This window comes from Onychomys torridus, chromosome 8 (genome assembly GCF_903995425.1).
Source record: "Onychomys torridus chromosome 8, mOncTor1.1, whole genome shotgun sequence".
Taxonomy (NCBI): domain Eukaryota; kingdom Metazoa; phylum Chordata; class Mammalia; order Rodentia; family Cricetidae; genus Onychomys; species Onychomys torridus.
In genome coordinates this window covers 88,116,216-88,136,511 of record NC_050450.1, presented here as the reverse complement: position 1 = coordinate 88,136,511, position 20,296 = coordinate 88,116,216, and the positions used below count along the sequence as shown (strand labels likewise).

General features: G+C 52.3%; 2 protein-coding genes across 3 annotated transcripts; both read left to right on the top strand.

Moving 5' to 3' along the window:
• The first annotated feature begins 1,043 nt into the window (after positions 1-1,043).
• On the top strand, positions 1,044-5,633 carry Krt19 (keratin 19). The gene is made up of 6 exons (XM_036196752.1): positions 1,044-1,536; positions 4,026-4,108; positions 4,318-4,474; positions 4,766-4,927; positions 5,039-5,164; positions 5,284-5,633. The coding sequence occupies exons 1-6, from the start codon at positions 1,108-1,110 to the stop codon at positions 5,536-5,538; spliced, it is 1,212 nt and encodes a 403-aa protein (XP_036052645.1). The 5' UTR covers positions 1,044-1,107; the 3' UTR covers positions 5,539-5,633.
• A 5,194-nt stretch (positions 5,634-10,827) lies between these two features.
• On the top strand, positions 10,828-15,141 carry Krt15 (keratin 15). 2 transcript variants are annotated; one of them, XM_036196888.1, is made up of 8 exons: positions 10,828-11,405; positions 12,284-12,366; positions 12,486-12,642; positions 13,053-13,214; positions 13,313-13,438; positions 13,617-13,837; positions 14,239-14,264; positions 14,742-15,141. In XM_036196888.1, the coding sequence occupies exons 1-8, from the start codon at positions 10,917-10,919 to the stop codon at positions 14,855-14,857; spliced, it is 1,380 nt and encodes a 459-aa protein (XP_036052781.1). In that variant the 5' UTR covers positions 10,828-10,916; the 3' UTR covers positions 14,858-15,141. The 2 variants fall into 2 exon arrangements, with proteins under 2 accessions (XP_036052781.1, XP_036052782.1); XM_036196889.1 differs by having other exon boundaries at positions 10,912-11,405; positions 14,239-14,274; positions 14,764-14,949.
• The last annotated feature ends 5,155 nt before the right edge of the window (positions 15,142-20,296 follow it).

The following is a 20,296-nucleotide window of genomic DNA, read 5'->3' as shown; positions in this document are numbered from 1 at the left end:
GCTGGTTTTAGTCTACTCACTCCTTCACCTCTGTTCTAGGAGGTTACCGAGGTCCACTGCCTTCAGCCTGTACGGTTTTAACATACTCTTTAGCACACTCCAGAAGTGCTCAAGGAGGGGAGGTTCCATTCCATTTCTGTCTCTGGGTGGCAGGTGCCAAATGCCTTATGGGCAAGTGATCAGCCTCTGCCAGACTCAGAGTCCTCATCATGGGAATATTAAAGAAACTCAATAGAGGTCTTGTTACGTGCAACTTGAGACGGGTAGGGAGAGGTGGAGATGTCCCTGTCGGGGTGAGTGTTGTTTCTGAGCTGGGTCAACCATGCTGGAGGTTAGGTTTAAGCGCCTACAGTACCGTGGAGAAGCCACTATGGCGGCCTGCAGCTGTAGTTACTGTCACCTGAGGCATTGTATGGCTGCAGCAGGGTGGGGCAACTTTGTCTCAGACAGTCAAGACTAATGGGGAATTGGGGGCAGTGGTCTCTGCCACTAGGGGGACTCCAAGAGGCTGTTATTTCCAGTGGTGTGTAGAAATCTGGGGTGTGTGTGTGTGTGTGTGTGTGTGTGTGTGTGTGTGTGTGTGTGTGTGATCATAAGGAGGGAGGGGTATATTAACATAATTCCGAAGGTCTCAGAAACCTCCGAGAATAGAGAGAGCGGTCACTGAGGTGGGGGCTCAAAGGGGTATGGTTCCTGAGGGTGTCAAATTCTTGTAGATTTTAAAGGGCCAAGGTGATACTGTCATTCTGGAAGTCAGTGTTGTCGAAGCCTGCGTAGTGGGGGCTGAAGAGTCAGAACAGGGACGTGCTGTCTTGGCAGTAGCTTTGGAGTGGGCAGGGGTGGGGCAGCTCTGGGGAGGACTGGGGCCTCTGGCTCCTGGGAGGGGAGGGTAGGAGCAGAGTCACCAGGAACTGACCAATGGGGAGAACGCCCATGTTTGTCCTCAGGAGCTTGGAAATTCCTGATACCCGCCCCTGCAGCATCTCCATCCCCCTCACGCCTAGGGCATAAAAAGCCCCAGGTGAGGGCCTTGCCACTCCTTCTTCGGTGGTCAGTTGCTCTCAGGCCTGTGTCCCTTGTCGCTTCGCTCCAGTCCTCCTCCTCACCATGACTTCCTACAGCTATCGCCAGTCCTCAGCCATCTCTTCCTTCGGGGGCCTGGGCGGCGGCTCGGTGCGCTTTGGGTCCGGGGGCGCTTTCCGTGCACCCAGCATCCACGGGGGTTCAGGTGGCCGCGGTGTGTCTGTGTCCTCCGCCCGCATCGTGTCCTCGTCCTCCGGGAGCTATGGCGGAGGCTACGGCGGAAGTTTTGGTGGGACTCTGGCTGTGTCCGACGGGCTGCTGGCTGGCAACGAGAAGCTCACCATGCAGAACCTCAATGACCGCCTGGCCTCCTACTTGGACAAAGTGCGCGCCCTGGAGCAGGCCAACGGCGAGCTGGAGGTGAAGATCCGCAACTGGTATCAGAAGCAAGGGCCCGGACCCTCCCGCGATTATAGCCACTACTACAAGACCATCGAGGACTTGCGCGACAAGGTGGGCAGCGGCCCCCCCCCCCCCCCCCCCGAGGTGCACTTGTTGGGGTTGGGCGGCAGGGCGGGGAGGCGGTGGAAACGCAGCCCGCAGGCGGCCAAACCCGTTACAACTTTGTGGGACAGCCCGCAGGGTGGGGCAGAAAGGCTGGAGTGGAGGCGGGGTGGAAGAAATTGAGACAGATAGGTAAGTAGGTGGGGCCTTCAGATGTGGTGGGGACCTGCTTGGAGAGAGGGTCAGGAATCTTCAAAGAGAGAGCAATGCCACACAGCTGTGAGCTGGCTGCCCAGAGATGGAGACCCCGAGCTGGAGCCTCAGCTGGGGGCTGCAGGGCGTGAGTCCGTGGGACTCTTGGTTTCGCCTGAGCCAGCGACCCTCTTGGGGAAGTTTTCAGTGTTCTTTTCTCGGGTAGTGCTTGTCTGGTTGTCTTCACATAGACCCTCCTCCCACTCCTCTCCAGTCCAGGGGACCACCCACGATCACAAGGAGCTATTGGAAGACTGTAAGAGATGGGGGCTGCATAGCAAACCCCTTCTCAAAAAAGAAAAAATTTCTAGTCAGACGTGGTAGCTCAGGCCTGTAATCCAAGCACCAGGAAAGTAGGTGCTATAGCAGTGATTTTCAACCTTCCTAATGCTGCGACCCTTTAATACAGTTCCTCATAAAATCATTTTTGTTGCAAACTGTAATTGTACTACCGTTATGAATCCTATTATAACTATCTGCGTTTTCCGATTGTCTTGGACCACGCTTGGTCTTGACCCACAGGTTGAGAACTACTGTGCTAGAGGCCGAGGTCATGCCCATGCTCAGCTACATCATTAAAGTGAGGCTAATCATGTCTGTGTGAGTCTCTCTCTCTGCAACCCGCCCTGCAAAAGCCCCAAACAAACAAAAACTCCAACATGAAAAAAACAAGAGAAAAGAAAAAAAAAAAGATTATTTTAGCCAGTGAGAGGGAGAGGGAGAGGTGCTTATGTAGACCTGTCTCCTGGAGAACAGGTACAGAGAAGGCAAACCTGCAGGTCTGAACCACAGGCCTGTTGGATGGGGTGTGGTCTTCCCTTCTAGGGAAGAGCAGCGTCTGGAAGAAATGTACCAGAGACCCGGGAGGCATTTAACAGCCCCCTCCCCACTAGTTTTCCAACATGCACTCCTCCAGAGCTTTTTCCAGTGCTGTGTGAACCCAGCATGGTGCGGGGCACAGATGCTAGACGTGCCAATCAAACAGTGAAGGGAGTGATTTTTTTTTTTTTTTTTTTAGTTTTTTTTTTTAAACTTTTTTTTTCTTTATTCTTTGTGAGAGTAGTGCTTTTTAACACAGAGAGGGATGGCTAGAATCCTAGGCAGCTCGCATGTCTTTCTCCTGTCTTATCCCTTTGCCCTCCCACACACCCACAGCAGATGTGTCTAGAAGCAATTCTTGCTCTGCTGTGAATGGTGTCCTCTGATCTTTATATTCTACTCTGCTTTCTTCAGCATCCCCTCCCCTCCCACCTATGGAGCTGCCTGTGGTGGCTGACACCTAAAATTCCAGCATTAGGTAGGAAACTGAGGCAGGAGGATGATGAGGTTAATGCCAGCTGAGCTACATAGTGAGATTCTGTCTGCAAAAGTCAAACCAGAGGAAACCAAACCAAACCAAACCAAACCAAACCAAACCAAACCATGAAACAACAACAAAACTATGCAAACGACTACCCAGGGACAGGCCGCTGAGTGGTCCTGTCCTAGTTTTTGAAAACACTGAGCCCAGGTATTTAGATCAGTGGTGAGCTGGATGATTTGAATGGACTCCTGGGATTGGAGAGTAAACTCAGGATATGTAACTCTGTGCAGGGGTGGTACTGACATGGGAGTGAGATTGAGTGACTGTGAAGGGTAAGGTGCCCAAGGTGCCTGGCACATTGTAGATCATCAGTGATGATATCCCCACCCCACCCCCTGGAAGGCAGAATGTGCTTTGAGTGTGAGATATAGACAGGGGAAACAATTCTTCCTCCTCCTCCTCCTCCTCCTCCTCCTCCTCCTCCTCCTCCTCCGTTTGTCAAGACAGGGTTTCTCTGTGTAGCCTTGGCTGTCCTGGATCTTGCTCTGTAGATCAGGCTGGCCTCGAACTCACAGAGATCCGCTTGCCTCTGCCTCCTGAGTGCTGGGATTAAAGGCATGAGCCACCATAGCCTGGCAGGATAAGTGATTTTTAATACTTCTCTGCTTCAGGTTTATAGGCCCCTTTCAGACCACTTAGTTTTACCTCCACAGATCTTAGACATGTCTTTCTGGATGTGCCTCTTTGCCTGACTCCCTTCACCCAACCTCTTTGTACAGTGTGTCCTCTGGGGGCAGTGGACCCATGCCAAAGCCTCCCAGAGAAGAGACTGGTGGGCAGTATCTAGGGAGTGGGGATTATTCATTCATTTATCCAGGAAGAAAGTGGATAGGTCATACTGGTTTGCCAAACTGGTGCCAGCTGCTGGCTGTTTCCCTTCCAGATTCTTGGTGCCACCATTGAAAATGCCAGGATTGTCCTACAGATTGACAATGCCCGCCTGGCTGCAGATGACTTCCGAACCAAGTAAGTACCCTGCTTTGGGGGCTTCAGAAGCCAGGGTAGTAGGTTAGAAGCAACCCCCGGCTGTTAGAGTGATTAATGCAGTAGAGGCCTAGACTCTGCCGTTACCTTGAGCTGTATGGAAGCAAAGCCCCACAGACTCCTAAACCCCAGGGAAGTTGGCAGAGACACAGAGCCAGCACTAGCCTGACTATAACTATTTCTTTGGAAAGGTTTGAGACAGAGCAGGCCTTGCGTCAGAGTGTGGAAGCTGACATCAATGGCCTGCGCCGGGTGTTGGATGACCTGACCCTGGGCAGGACTGACCTGGAGATGCAAATTGAGAGCCTGAAGGAAGAGCTTGCCTACCTGAAGAAGAATCATGAGGAGGTAGGTCAAGCTGGGCCTTCTGTCTACCGTGTCCCAGAACTGAGAGACATTATTATTTTGGACTCACTGACCACAACCTCATGTCTTACATCATCAGTGTGGCTCCAGCTTGTGACCATACCTTTCACAGTCCCAACAGGGCATGGTGACCACCACATCTGCCCTCCAGTGCTGGCTCCTAGATCTGCACCTCCAAACAAGCCCTCTTTGGCTCAGGGCCTAGGGGAGTGACCTGGTCCAGATCCAGCATGTTTAGGTCTTGACATGCCCACTTCTGTGGTGTCTTTGCAGGAAATTAGTGCCCTGAGGAGCCAGGTGGGTGGCCAGGTCAGTGTGGAGGTGGATTCTGCTCCAGGCATCGACCTAGCCAAGATCCTGAGTGACATGAGAAGTCAATATGAGGTCATGGCTGAGAAGAACCGGAAGGATGCTGAAGCCTGGTTCACCACTCGGGTATGCAGAGGATGATGATATCCTGTGGGGGTGTCGAGGAGAGAGACCCTGGATCCCGCACACAAAGATGTGCCTTATTGCTTATTTTCTCCTTGACTTGTCTTGTTACAGACCGAGGAGCTGAACAGAGAGGTGGCTGGCCACACTGAACAGCTCCAGATGAGCAAGACGGAAGTCACCGACCTTCGACGTACCCTCCAGGGTCTTGAGATTGAGCTGCAGTCCCAGCTCAGCATGGTATGTGTCTCCACCCCAAGGGCTGCACACTTGTGCCCTTTCACCCTGGGGTAGCTCGACTGGTTGTGCCTGTGTTCGGGAACCTGCCTCTGCTGAGTCGTGTCCCTATCCCCTATCAGAAAGCCGCCCTGGAAGGCACGCTGGCAGAGACAGAGGCCCGCTATGGAGCCCAGCTGTCACAGATCCAGGGTATGATCAGCAGCATCGAAGCCCAGCTGAGCGACATGCGTGCTGACACTGAGCGCCAGAACCAGGAGTATCAGCTGCTCATGGACATCAAGTCGAGGCTGGAGCAGGAGATCGCCACTTACCGCAGCCTGCTGGAGGGACAGGAAGCCCACTACAACAACCTACCTACCCCCAAGGCCATCTGAGCGGACCCTGAGACTCCCCTGGGGAGGGGCGTGACTGGGGTGATACATTTACTCCAGCTCATCCCTTGACTTTTCAATAAAATTCTCCAGGGGAAGAAGGATGCTTTGCTCTTCTCAGCTCATGGAGGGATGGATGGTCATGTCATAGCCCCTTGTTTTACTTGAACCGTATCTACCCTGTCCCAGGACAAGAGCACAATGCTACGGTGATGGCGATTCCTGTTTGTACATTTGTACAGGTCGTTTATCTACCTTGTTCTTTACAACAATCTTGTCTCCATTTAAGAACGGAGGTAAAGTGGGGCGCAGAGAGGTCCAGTGGTTAGTTGCATATGTGACTGCTGTAATATACATGGCAAGAGTGAGGGGTGTGTGTGTGTGTGTGTGTGTGTGTGTGTGTGTGTGTGTGTGTGTGTGTGTGTGTGTGTGTGTGTGTGTGTGTGTGTGTGTAGAGGCCAGGCCAGAGGTTAACATTAGGTGTCTTCTGTCATCACCCCCTCGTGTTGTTGAGATTGCAGGTGTGCAATGCTACGCCTGACTTTCTTCTTTTTTATGTTTATTTATTCACTTAGTGTGCATAGGTGTGTATGCACAAGCACGCCACTGTGTGAGTGTGAAGGTGAGAAGACACCTTTTAGGAGTCCGGTCTCTCCTCCCACCCACACGGGTTCTAGGGACCTAACTCAGGTTGTCAGGCTCAGTGGCACTTGCCTTTACCCACAAAATCATCTTGTGGCCCCGCACCAGCTTTTCATGAGGGCGCTGGGCATCGGAACTCAGGTCTTCATGTGCAGTAAAACTCTACTGCCAGAGCCATGGCTCCACCCTCAAAAGTGGGCTTTGAAACAGGCGCAGAGAAACTTTTCTTTCCAATGTACTCCCTTGGGTTGAGATGTGTGTGTATGAATGCAGACTGAACACCTACCATGTACCATTAACAGAAACAGCCCCAGAGGTAGGATGAGCTGCATGCTAGACGTCAGGGAATGAGTTCAGAGAAGCCACACACAGCTATACAATGCAATCAGCTATACACAGCATCAAAGCCACTGTGACCCAGGTGGTCTCTTAGATCTGACACCTTTTCTCCTTGTTCCTCGTGACTGACGGCTCAGGACAGGGATCTCCTGAGATGTTTTGTCCTGACATGTTACTGAACACATACTGGGGCTTTGGGGTTTAGATTTTCTGTTTAAAGCAAGGCTGGAGAGGGTGTCCTTGCTGATGTATGCCGGTGTGCAGGTACCAACACATTTATTATGCAGCAGCCCTGCATAGGCCCCTTAACACCCACCAGCTCCTACCTGGGCCCAGAGCCTGGAATGAGTCTCAGCGGGGACCTAGATCTCCCACATGGCCCCCAACCTGGCTTGTTTGGAGCCTGCCCTGAACTCACAAAGGAACAAAATTGCAGCTTCCTGGTTCAGCTCTGCCCCTGGGTAGGTATGGTGACCCTGTGGTTTACAATTCAGCTGCCAAGAGCTGCAGGCCAATTTCAAGGTAAACAAGGGACTTATAAAACTAGGCCGTGCCTGCGGGCTCTCACCACAGCTGGCAGGGGCTTTTGGGGGAGGGGACCAGTAAAGGACCCTTGTCTTACTCAGTACCCTAGCTGAGGCCTTCTAAGGAAGCACGTTGAGTGTTGATTGTCCTGTGCTGTGATTCCTGCTAACCCGGAAGAAGGTGCTATTTCCTTTGCCCTGTGGGTCTCCGTACCTTTACTTAGCTTGTTCCAAATCATAAGGCTGATTATAAGAGTGTGGTCCCAGAGCTCTCCCCTTTTCTGAGCACCTCCGTGGCCTCCTCCTCTGCCTTACAACACCCTCAATCTCCTTCCATCACTTAAATTCGCAGAAGGTTTTGGAGTTGGTGGCAGAGGCCAGGCCGCACCCCAGCCTCAGATTGCCTTGTCCCTGCCTAGGAAAGCCTCTTGTCACAGCAGAAACCCTCCCTCTGCCCCAGGGGCCCCTGGAATGTGACTGTGGGGTGGGGTGTGGGCCCACACAGGTGTGGCAGGTGACTGGGTCATCAGCACAGGAGGATGCAGGTTGGGGTGTGGGATGAAGCCTTTCTTTGTGTGTGTGCGGGGTGGAAAGGCTTTGCTGTTTGAGCCTCAGATCTGTCTATGGGGAGATCTGGGGTTGACCATAGAGCTGGGTCTTTCCACCACGGCTCTCATCATGGCCACTCCAGTTTATGACACATTTCCCATCAGCCACCTTGCTCATCGGTTATGTCTATGTATAGAGTTATTTTCATTTTCCTGACATAGATTAAAGCTCAGAAAGAGGCCAAATCATTACCCAGAGCCATATACCTGGGAAAAATGGAAAGGTGGGACCCTGAGATCAGAGGTTGTGGAACATTGAGATCTAGGGGCCAGGGGAGCTGTGGATGGGAGTTAATGCTTAGGCAGCTTCCTTCCTCATGTGCATCTGAGTGTTCACTGTGGTGCTGAGGCTGGGTCCCTCAACCCATTTTGAACCATGATCCCGGCTCAGAGAGGCCAAGTCATACCTGAGATAGACCCCAGTGGGCAGCATGGCCTCATCTCAAGGAGAGAGGGCCTGTTCCAGAGACACCTGTGTGGCTACTGTGGGCAAAGGCCAGAAACAGGCACATATTTATCCAAGCTGCTGATGAAGATGTTCCAAACCTCACCCAGATATGTGCTCACAGTAGCTGTTTGGGCTGAGATCAGGGCCTTTCATCCTTCCTTTCTTCCTTCCATCCTTCCTTCCTTCCTTCCTTCCTTCCTTCCTTCCTTCCTTCCTTCCTTCCTCCCTCCCTCCCTCCCTCCCTCCCTTCCTCCCTCCCTCCCTCCCTTCCTTTCTTGTATGTAAACATGTGAAGGTCAGCATTCTTCTCCAGTCTCTTTCCATCTTGGTTTCTGAGAGAGGGTTGTTCTCTGAGCCAGGAGCTCACTGATTGGGCTAGAACAGCCTGGCTGACCAGTGAGTCCAGGGTTCTACTTCTCCTTACCCCACCCTCACCCTGTGCTGGGGCTATAAGCCTCTAGCACTGTGCCTGGGGGTACTGGGGATGCAGACTCAGGTCCTCATGCTGTGCAGGGTCTACTCTATTGACTGAACCATCTCCCCAGCCCTGAGATTAGAAACTTTCTTTTGAATTAGGACAGAGAAGAAGGCAGGTGTCACTCTTGGCCTGGATCAGTGAGTGGAAGGAAAGTCTCCCCAAGAGCTGCTAGTGGAGAGTTACCGTGCAGAAGGGAGCTGGCTGGTGTCCAGTTCTCCCTCACCCTGGGGTGATGGAAGATTAATTGTTCTCTGTGTTAATTGCTGGGGCCGCCATGTCTGCAGAGGTTTTAATGAGCTCTGACTGATCTGGGTTTGATTATTTTTCTTTGGAAGGAAAAGACAATATCCTCCCACCCATAAGACAATACTACACTGTCTGGAGCCAGCCCCAGGATGCCTGGCTTGCGGTGAAGTTGGTGAGGAGCCCTCCCCCTGAGGCCTGTCATTCTCCTTTTAACCCGGTTCAGATAACAGGAAAGCTTTCTATGTCTTGCTTGGGTGGGTGGGTGGGTGGGTGGGGTTGGCAGGGTCCAAGGGCTGACACAGTCCTGGTAATCCCCTTTCAGGTGGGCCATCCTGTGTTCACAGCATCACCCCTTCGAGTCTTAATCTCGTTCCTTCTGAACCTTGGGCTACGGCTGTGCTCCATGTCATGGGATTAGAGGGGATTGTGGACACAAAGGTACTTGGTCAATCATAAAAGTATGGGGCATTATCCTGTTACAGCCGAAAGAAGGGTCGGTCATCCGATGGCTAGCTGGAGCTGCCGAGCCTGAGATTGCTCCCAGTTCAAGAACATGGTTTTTCCTGGCGGGCTCTCAGGGGGTTCCGATGCTAGACCTGCAGCCACCATTCACCTCAGATGGATGATGGGGAGTCAGGGGGAGTCAGGATCGAAATCTTGAGTCTCAGCATGTCCTAAAAAGTGAATGTCTTATACCACAAAAAAGCCTTAGAAAGTGATATATGCGGGGTTTCACAGGAGTCATTGATAGAAATGGGGTTTAAACACAGGCCCAAGGCATGCCAGAGACCTATTCACTTTCCCATATTGCAGCCCCTTTAGGAGCCTCCTCTGGGCTCTCTCCAGTGTGGGTGGCATTGCCCACGTGCCATCAGCTCAGAGAAATCCGGCTATTGAGCTGGCGGTGGCAGAGGACCCTCCTGAATGTGCGGCTGCCCTTTTTGGCCTCAGTATTCCATGTGACTGATCCCTTGGGTGCTGAGCTCCGATGCTTTCCACCTGCTTGCCAGCCCTCCCCCCCCGCTTCTTCCTCAAAGTACTTAGGCACGCAGAGCCTCTAACTCAGCCCCTCCCCAGCTGGCAGCAGTTGACAAGGCAAATGGGGGTTAATCTGGGCCTGCTAAGCAGGGACATGTCTCTTGCTGGAGAAGGCGGGGGCTTTCTGGAACTTGCCTGAGTCTTATCTGCAGAGGTTTGCCCCAACGCGTCTTAGGAGCAAGCAAAGGTTCAGTGACATGTGCAGTTGGCAGGTGACAGGGTTATCTATCAATCAGACTCCTGTCAGCCTGAGCCTTCTGGGCTTTTGTGACCTAGCCAGCCAGGACCATGAGCTGGGGGGCTGTGGGGGGGGGGTGCAGGGCTGAAGAGGCAGGAGGGACTTCTGGAGTGGTGGAGGGGTTGGTGAGAGGAGAGAGCATTCCCAGGCATCAGGGATGGGAAAGGGGGACAGGTACTGGCTTTTCTGGTTACCTCAGATGGAACTTGACTCAAGACCCTATCCTTAGCCTGCCCTGTGGTCACCTGTGTTCATTCCCAGGGGGCTTCCATGTCTCGGAGGCTCATGCATGCACAGGGCCTTTGAGTAGGGAGCACAGGGCAGTAATGGGAGGGGCAGAGCAGGGAGCTATCTACCTCGGGGTGAGGCTCACATGCTAGTAGTGGGGGGGGGGGGGGGGGGGCAGAGCTGGCCTGGCTGCTCTAATGGGATGGAACACGAGAGAACCCTCAGGAGATGTGCTATGGCGAGGGTTTGCTTCTTCCTGGAGTGAGAAATGAACCCGTAATCCAAGTGTTAAAACTATGGCCTAGAGCAAAACCCCATTAACCCTGAATCATCTCTTTTGTTGCATTAAGGAAAAAAAAAACTCCCCACAAGTGAGCCCTGTGGAGGTGTACAGGCAGCTGTGTTTGTCTGGAAGGCAGAGGAGTTGGCTCCACTCAGGGGGAGGAGGCGAGGCCCCCACCTCCTCCCAAGGGTATATAAAGAGTCCCAGGCTAGGGACGACAGCTCTGTAGTCTGGTTTCAGCCCAGCTCCGAAGCTCCTGCTGGAGTCTCTCCTGCTTGAAAAGGACAAGAAGGCACAGGCTGCCTGACCATGGCCACCACATTCTTGCAAACTTCTTCCACCTTTGGAGGTGGCTCTACCCGAGGGGGTTCCCTCCGTGCTGGTGGAGGCAGCTTTGGTGGAGGGAGTCTCTACGGGGGAGGCGGGAGCCGAAGTATCTCTGCTTCTTCTGCTAGGTTTGTCTCCTCGGGGGCAGGAGGGGGATATGGCGGTGGTATGAGTTGTGGTTTTGGCGGTGGTGCTGGTGGTGGTTTTGGTGGAGGCTTCAGTGGGGGTTTTGGCGGTGGCTTTGGTGACTTTGGTGGTGGCGATGGAGGTCTCCTCTCTGGCAATGAGAAGATCACCATGCAGAACCTCAATGACCGCCTGGCATCCTACCTGGACAAAGTTCGTGCCCTGGAGCAGGCTAACACGGAGCTGGAGGTGAAGATCCGAGACTGGTACCAGAAGCAGAGCCCAGCCAGTCCAGAGCGAGACTACAGCCATTACTTTAAGACCATGGAAGAGATCCGGGACAAAGTAAGTCCTTACATGTCAGACAGAGGGAAACAGGTGGCTGGTGCCCCGTACACATCTGTAACATCAGCATTACTGCTGACTAACCTTTACACAGTCCTTTACTTCTGTGTAACCTCAGCAAGGCTGGGAGATACTTGCTTTCCAGGCCCATGTGGGACCACATCTGTTCCACTTGGCAGTGCTGGGGGAGGGAGTGGTCTTGGGAATCTGATTTGGATACGTGGGGCTGCAGATGGGGGGCAATGAAAGAGAGCGACTCCTTTCCCTGCCCTACCAGACCTGCAGGGATTTTTGTAATGATTGCCTTAACTTTTTGACCTGCGTGCTGTTCAGGTGCAGCCTCCTGAGTCCTAAATGCCAGGACCGTTTGCTTCAGCCCTTAAGGATGTCTTTATCGCTGAAATCGTTGTTGGATCTTAGGAGACCAGGGAACTCAATATAGGCTCTGCCACCCCCTCACTTTCCCTTTTACTAACTAGATCTGTTTTCCTTAGCTGTAAACACTTTCCTTAGCTGCTGTCCAAGTTCCCAATGGCTGCAATGTTTCGGAAACAAAGGGCCCTGTCAAGGCCTGCAGGAGGCTGGCACTGTGAGCTGAGCCCAAGTAGGCTGGTTGAGTGTGTCTCTGGAGAGCTCTTACCTGCTAGAGCCAACTGCATCCATTGCAGTACAGCCTTGGCTAGCTGTGTCCCACAGGCAATCCCAGGCAATGCTGCCCCCGTAGTTTTCTATGCCTTGAAGGTGTCATAGGAAGGTAGCATGGGTTAGCACAACAAAAGTACACAGGGAGTGAAGTTGGGGGAGTGGTTGGCAAAGGAGAACTTGGGCATACAACATAAAAACAGCAGCCCTTAAGTACAACTCTCTGTCTCCTGCAGATACTGGCTGCCACCATCGACAACTCACGTGTCATCCTGGAGATTGACAACGCCAGGCTGGCAGCGGATGACTTCAGGCTCAAGTGAGTTTCCACTGCTTACCAGCTGTCTACAGCAACCCTGCTACCCAGCCTTCCTCCTCTCTGACTCAGAAACCTGGGTCCCTCACCTTCCCTGACTTGGGCTCCTTTCCACTCCTCAGGTATGAGAATGAACTGGCCCTACGCCAGAGTGTGGAGGCTGACATCAACGGGCTGCGCCGGGTGCTGGATGAGCTGACCCTGGCTAGGACCGACCTGGAGATGCAGATTGAGCACTTGAATGAGGAGCTGGCTTACCTGAAGAAGAATCATGAGGAGGTGACCGCAGGACAGGGTGGAAGGCAGAAGGGCAGGGCTGTCTTTCTTTTGTCACAGTCCGCTGAGGGCTTAGTGGTTCAGAAATGCACCCCAAGGGCCCCCGTGGATGAGAAGGGACACTATTCTCTGGTAATCTGGACCCAAGGCCAGGTCAGGTGTGAACTGCAGGATTGGTTTGCTTTGTGGGCTTATTATCTCAAGGTCCTTGTTTCATAGGACCCGGAGCATAGAGCTCCTCAGAGCTGAGGGGTCCACGTGATCCAATGGGGAACAGAGATAGGGTGGTGTGATGTGCTAAGGTTACATTGTAAATTAGCAACAGAGTCAGAGTTAGCCCCCAAGACTCCAGATGTCAGGTCTGTTTTATAGCCTTGTCTTTAAATGGTGCCCCTGCTGCCCCGCCTTTATAGGAGATGAAGGAGTTCAGCAGTCAGCTGGCCGGCCAGGTCAACGTGGAGATGGATGCAGCACCTGGGGTGGACCTGACCCATGTGCTGGCTGAGATGAGGGAACAATATGAGGCCATTGCAGAGAAAAACCGTCGGGATGCAGAGGCTTGGTTCTTCAGTAAGGTGGGTCTGACTCCCTCAGCTCTGCTCTTCCCCACCTCCCCACACCTCAGGCCTCTAAGGAGGCTGTGAGGCTCACGTTCCTCATGTGTGACTTGCAGACTGAAGAGCTGAACAAGGAGGTAGCCTCCAACACGGAAATGATCCAGACCAGCAAGACAGAGATCACAGACCTGAGACGCACCATGCAGGGCCTGGAGATCGAGCTGCAGTCCCAGCTTAGCATGGTATGGCCACTCTGGCCCTCCTGGGTGACACATGTACCCATCTTCCATGTCTGGGAAAGCCTTAACCCTCATCCCACACAGTGGTCATTCCATGCACTCCATCTCATCCTTCCTACCCCTCTATCTTCAGTGGGTTGCCTTCTAGCCTGATGGGTTTATGGATCTGTTGCCCTACCAGAAAGCCGGGCTGGAGAACTCTCTGGCAGAGGTGGAGTGCCGCTATGCCACACAACTGCAGCAGATCCAGGGGCTCATCAGCGGCCTGGAGACCCAGCTGAGTGAGCTCCGCTGTGAGATGGAGGCTCAGAACCAGGAGTACAACATGCTGCTGGACATAAAGACTCGGCTGGAGCAGGAGATCGCCACTTACCGCAACCTGCTCGAAGGCCAGGATGCTAAGTAGGTGTACAGGTGCAGGGAAAGAAAAGGAGATGGATGGACTTGTGTCCAGGACCGTCAGAAGAGGGAAACAGGGTATCCCAAGAGCTGCTTTGTTGGGTGGAATGAGACCTAAGGAGTCTGGAGTCTGTTCTGGTGTTTGGTTGTTATTTTGGCTGTATCATGTCTGTTCCCTGGACCTGTGCTTCTCCTGTAAATGATGGACAGGACAGGACTACAGCTCCTGCTCTGTCTATTTGGGATGGCAGACCCAAGGGGCTGACCACCAGGATGTCCTGGCCCTTAGAAAAGTCATGTGTGGTGTGGGGGCTGGAGAGGACGGCTCAGTGTCCACCAGGGGTTTCCTTAGGGAGACTGGAGCTTTCTTCCTTGGCTAATGCCCACTGTCCCTTCTCTTTCAGAATGGCTGGTATTGGTGCCAGGGAAGGTAAGAGAGGGTAAAGCCCTTTGATGGGGTGGGGAGCAGAGTATTGGAGGCACCATTCTACTTACAGTGGGGAGGAAGGAAGAAGAGACAGATGTTGAATAAGTCAGAGTGCTCCTGCTCCAGAATATACCCCTTTCCCATGGACTCTAGGTGGGACTGAGATTAGAAGTGTCCTAAGAACATTCCAGGCTGAGCAGGCTTTGATCAGGGTCTTCCTTCCTACGCGATCTCACTTTCAAGCTGCTGTGATACTCACTGTAACTCCTGTTCACACACAGCTTGAAATCCCCTGTATCATTCACTGCTGGGCATCCCTGACATCACCAGCTCTCACCTCTGATGAGTAGTTCATCAGACCTCCTGGCAGCTCCAGAGGGATTGGCCAGTGGCTATCCACAGGGGTGCTGTCCATCTTCCCAGAGCCTAAGCCTGCTTCTGGACGTCCCCCATGCTGAAGCTTGCTTTTTGTTTCTGCAGCCTCCCTGGGAGGTGGCGGCAGTGGTGGCGGCGGCAGCGGCAGCAGCAACTTCCACATTAGTGTGGAGGAGTCAGTCAACGGAAAGGTGGTTTCTTCCCGTAAGAGAGAAATCTAAGTATCTGGTGCAGGAGAAAAGACCCTTGCCACGCCCTCCACCCCCTGCTCTCCCTGGGCTGAGAGAGAGGTGCAGGCCAGAGAGGTTGGAAAAGCAGACTCCAGTCCATGCTTTCAGAGAGTGACCTGATGAAGAGGTCTCTCTGCTTTCCAGTTCTGGGCTCTGCATGCACTCCCTGTTAGCTTTCCCTGTTTCTTTTTGAGCGTGGAGGTGCACGAAGCAACTGACCTTTGTATGGTTGTCTGTTCCTTCAATAAAGAATCACTATTCTTTTCACAAATGCCTCTTGGTCATGTGTTCAGTATTTCTTGGTGGCGTCCAGTTCTGAGGAGGTCACCATTCTTACACTTACCTCCCTATGTTTTGTTTTTTTCTGATTGTATGATCATACATAATTCTTTTTTTCCCCCCAAAACAGGGTTTCTTTGTGTAGCTCTGGCTGTCTTGGAACTTGATCTGTAGATCAGACTGGCCTTGAACTCACAGAGATCTGCCTGCCTCTGCCTCCTGAGTACTGAGATTAAAGGCGTGTGCCACCACTATCTTGAGTGTGTATTCTTTTGTTCTTGAGTGTGCAGAGTGTTGTGACCCCCCAAAGGTGGCTCACTTTTCTGCATCACATGGAATGGGGGAACAGGGAGGGGTGGAAGTGAGGCTGGGATGGTCCCTTAGGGTACTTTGGGACACCTAGCATAGGACACGTGTTTAATAATTATTTTCAAGTGACGGCTGAACACCAGTATTTGGTTATCACTGTGCTAGGCACGCTCATTCCCGTGTCTAATTCAGCACTTATCACACTAGGTGGTCAGAATTTGTCCTTCCCGTTTTAGCCATGAGGACCCTGCTGCTGTAGAGATGAAGGGCTTGCTTGGTAGCCTGGTGGATGCGCAGTAAACATCAGGGCTGGACTGCACCTCATGCTTACATGAACCATTAGCCAGGTCTTGTTCTGGGATCCTAGGCCGTGGCCCTTCACAGCTCATTGCCAGACCCTGTTCCTGGCTTCTGTCCTGACCTCACACACTGAACATCCCTTTCTGTTTAGCGAGGCATGTTTAGCCTTCAGGATGACCAGCCAAGTCCATCTCTGTCCCTCTGTAAAGCTATACTTTATCCCTTCGAAGCAGACACCTCCTTCCAAAGGGCACATAAGTCACCTAGAGGGAAAGACACTGGCTCCAGGTAGCCCCCTTTGATTTTCCCAAGGTCAGAAGCAACTCTAGCCCTCGCTGCCTTTCTTGATCCAGACCTCTGTGCCTGTTCCCAATTTCCAGCACCTCCAGGGCCCATTACAGTAGCATTGTCCACACACACACACACACACACACACACACACACACACACACACACCACACACCTGCTGATTGCCTTTGATTTGGGGCTACATTCTCTGAGCCCAGATCCCATTGCCTTGAACAGAGTGTGAGAAGAGGAGTGGGCAGAGCTGGGTGGCTCAGCTGGGCTGTGTCAGGTCTGGGTGAGGGCTGGGCATGGGAGGGAGAAGCCTTTAGTCCTGCTGGGAGGAGAAGGCTGGGGGAAGCTCTATCTGGTCTTTAAGCAAAGCAAGCAAGCCCCTGGAAAGGGTTGGTGTTGTGTCCATGGGCAAAGCCCCTTCTCCACAGACCCTTGATGGAGATAGTGCTTGCTCTTCTGAGGAGACTGAAGGGACAGTGCATCTCCAGACAGCACAGGGAGGCCAGACTTCCTTAGGCTGAAAGAAGGAAATGGGATTTACAGAGTGTCTACATTGTGCTGGCCATGGGCAGAGCTTCCCATGATACTATCTCATTAAGTGTCCCAATAGCACTGTGAAGTGCTGTCAGCCTCCAGGGCCAGTTGCAGAAAAGGAAATGGAGGCCCAGGAATGTGAGGTTAATTTGAATGAGGTCACAAGCCAGAAATGGGAATACTGGGTCCTGATAAGTCCCTCTGATCCTAGATCCACTTTCCCCCCAATGACAGGAGGTAGCAGACGCTGAGACACATCTTTTTAAAGAAACGTGCTTACTGGGACCTCCAGGCATCCTGTTCAAATGTCATAAAGAAATGCTGTCAGCAAGATTTTCCTGGTGCCAGGCCTTTGTCTCTTCTGCCGTGGCTTATGCTCACATGGAAGGATGCTTAAGACATTCACTGCAATCCATGCCTTTTCCCGTCCTGAGAACAGCCAGGTTCTGTACCAAGCCTTCTTTGGCCCAAGAGACAGAAGCTTGTAGCCTTGTTCCTGTTCTGCCCACAGGCCTTCGGGCCCCAAGGAGAGGCCTCAGGCCTTCTGAACCAAGCCAGTATCTTTCTGCCTTCAGTTTGCAAAACAAAAACAAAACAAACAAACAAACAAGCAAGCGAGCAACAATCACCTCTGCAGAATCTGCAGTAAGGCAAGAGAGGGTACAGACCGAGGGTGCCATCTTTCTCCTGCATCTGGACCTTGAGTCTAGGGAGGAGGAGAAGCTGCCTCTCCGACAGGTGATGTGGCTCAGTGAGGAAAAGGGGCTTGCGGCCAAGACCGATGACCTAAGTTTGAGTTCCAGGACCCACATGGTAGGAGAGATCCAACCTCCATAGGTTGTCCTCTGAATTCCATTGGTGCTCTGAGGACAACCTCACTCACATACACACACAAATAAATAATAAGATAAACATGAAAATATTGTGTGTGTGTGTGTGTGTGTGTGTGTGTGTGTGAGTGTGAGAGAGAGAGAGAGAGAGAGAGAGAGAGAGAGAGAGAGAGAGACAGAGAGAGACAGAGAGACAGAGAGACAGAGAGACAGAGAGAGGGGGGGCATGGGACAGGGAGAAGAGGAGAGAGATGACCTAGAATTTCTGATCTTCCTGATGACTGGGTTTATAGGTGTGAGCCAGCATGCTGGTTTGGAGTACCTATTTCTGCTTTCCTGGGATCCCCAGTGGTGCTGTCAAGATGTTCTTGGAACTTGTCAAGTCTTGTCTCCTGCCTTGTCCCTGGGGATGTCTGTACCCTGAGATGGCTCTTGTCTTATGAGCCCTTAAATAGTTTCTGAGCAGAAGAGGTACAACTTCTGTCTGTCCTGGGCTGAGGTCAGGCTTGGGTTCCAGCCAACCCGAGGAAGCAGGCAGCAGGTGATCCCCCTCCCATCCCTACAGAGAGAAGTTATGGCCTTGGGGGTGTCTTCAGCTCAGGTTGGCCTTCCCAGAGCAAGGCATGAGATATGTCTGCCAAATCTCCCAGAGGACTGAAGCTGGCCTCTTCCCTTCTCTGGGCCTCAATTTTCCAATGTGTGTAATGAGGAGTATAGCTGGACACGGCAACCTGGAACCTGGGAGAAGAACTAGGCACTGGACCTTCTGTGTGGGTTGAACATCAGCATTTGCTGACCTTGTACATGGAGCTGGTTCTCCTTCACTGATCTTGCCTGACACATGGCTCTGGATAGCCTCTGGTCTCTTGGAAGTGTGTCTCCTGCAAGGGCGATGGGAGGAAAGAGGTCCAGCAGGACAGCTTTGCTCCTGAGTCTGGGAGCTGGGGTAGCTCCTTGAATGCTGCTTTGGTGTGCCTTGTCTTACCACCTGCACCCACAGACAAAGGCTCCCCCAAACAGCTTCTCAGGCTTCTCTGCACCAGGAGCTGTGTTCCAAGATGTGGCCAAGGATTGTGTCCTCAAATAGGGAAGAGGAAGTGATACAGGAGCCACCTGCCACCTGCTTGGTTGCTATGTCTGCTATGCAGGGATCAGAGAGGGAGGAAGGCGAAGCTGTGTGTCAGTGCAGGGTGGAGGCCCAGGAGGATTTTCAGACCGGCCATCTAACAATGAGCTTGCATTTCCTCACTGGCAGTTCTCTCCCTGCTCCATGCTCTTTGCATCTCAGGCATTTGATAAGCCAGATGTACTCACTCATCTAATACCTGTTTTTTAGTTGTGGCCATTCAGGCCTTGGAAGGTTGAGCAACTTTCCTAAGGTCACACAGCTAGCTGGTGGCCAATGGAGGCTTGAAACTCAGGTTCCTCTCATCCAAAGTCTTTGCTGACCCTGCTGAGTCCCTGGCAAGCCTGTGTTGACATAAAGGGATTTTAGAATTAGGCGCTGTGGACGTGCCAGGGCCCGAGGCACCAAGGCTAGTTTGAGGTGATTTATGAGTAGTTCTGTAAGAAGCAGGTGTCTCTGAGGAGGGAGAGCTGCCTTAAGGCCTGGGTTGACTGTCAGGAGGAAGGTCTGCTTTTCAAGAGAGAGAGAAGACAGACTCTGTCTAAGCAAGACTCGGCAGTAGAAGCCAGGGGACTGGGTGCAAGCCAGGGAAGGCTCTGCACGTTAGCAACTTGGTGAAGACATACACAGCTGAGGGCCAGAGACTTGGAAAGACGACAAGCTGAAACCAACTTAGAGATGGTTTCACTGTGAGGTTCATGAAAAGCTTGCATTTTTTCTTGTTTCTTTTTCTTTTTTTTATAATTTAATTTAACTTTACATACCAGCCATGGGTTCCCCTGTCCTCCCCCATCCTGCCCCCGCCTCCCGTCTTCCCCCCAGCCTATCCCCCATTCCCATCTCCTCCAGGGCAAAGACTCCCCTGGGGATTCAGCTCAACCTGGTAGATTCAGTCCAGGCAGGTCAAGTCCCCTCCTTCCAGGCTGAGCAAAGTGTTCCTGCATGAGCCCCAGGTTCCAAACAGCCAGCTCATGCACAAAGGACCGGTCCGGGTCCCACTGCCCTGGGTGCCTCCCAACAGTTCAAGCTATTCAATTGTCTCACTTATCCAGAGGGCCTGATCCAGTTGGGGGCTCCTCAGCTTTTGGTTCATAGTTCATGTGTTTCCATTAGTTTGGCTATTTGTCCCTGTGCTTTTTCCAATCTTGGTCTCAACAATTCTCATATAATCCCTCCTCTTTCTCGCCAATTGGACTCCTGGGGCCTGGCCGTAGATCTCTGCATCCACTTCCATCAGTTATTGGATGAATTTTCTAGCACGACAGTTAGGGTGTTTGGCCATTCGATCACCAGAGTAGGTCAGTTTGGGCTTTCTCTAGACCATTGCCAGTAGTCTACAGTGGAGGTATCTTTGTGGACTTCTGGGGACCTCTCTAGCACTTTGCTTCTTCCTATTCTCATATGGTCTTCATTTATCATGGTCTGTGATTCCTTGTTCTCCCTTTCTGTTCTTGATCCAGCTGGGATCTCCCACTCCCCTAAGCTCTCTTTCCCTCGAACCTTGCCCTTCAGTACCTCCACTCTTACTGTCTAGGCCTCAGTCTTCCTAAACGTGAAAAGAGGGTATTAGGTGGGACAGTTCTTATTGCAATCCCTCACTGAGTGAGTCCTCCCATAAACCCCTGGGCTTCAGAGCTCAGATCAGTCAAAGCCATTAGAAAGGCTGATACTGCAAGCTATTAATGTCATAGGCCACCATGGGAAGCAGGACCATCCACTGTCCAGATGCTAGTGATGGCTGAGCATGGAAAG

Bases quoted from the DNA above. Each gene is read 5' to 3' on its own strand.
- Krt19 (XM_036196752.1), top strand. From the start codon at position 1,108: ATGACTTCCTACAGCTATCGCCAGTCCTCAGCCATCTCTTCCTTCGGG. The intron at 4,109-4,317 runs GTAAGTACCCTG...TTCTTTGGAAAG, and splicing joins GCAGATGACTTCCGAACCAA to GTTTGAGACAGAGCAGGCCT. The intron at 5,165-5,283 runs GTATGTGTCTCC...ATCCCCTATCAG, and splicing joins TGCAGTCCCAGCTCAGCATG to AAAGCCGCCCTGGAAGGCAC.
- Krt15 (XM_036196888.1), top strand. From the start codon at position 10,917: ATGGCCACCACATTCTTGCAAACTTCTTCCACCTTTGGAGGTGGCTCT. The intron at 12,643-13,052 runs GTGACCGCAGGA...CCGCCTTTATAG, and splicing joins TGAAGAAGAATCATGAGGAG to GAGATGAAGGAGTTCAGCAG. The intron at 13,215-13,312 runs GTGGGTCTGACT...TGTGACTTGCAG, and splicing joins AGGCTTGGTTCTTCAGTAAG to ACTGAAGAGCTGAACAAGGA.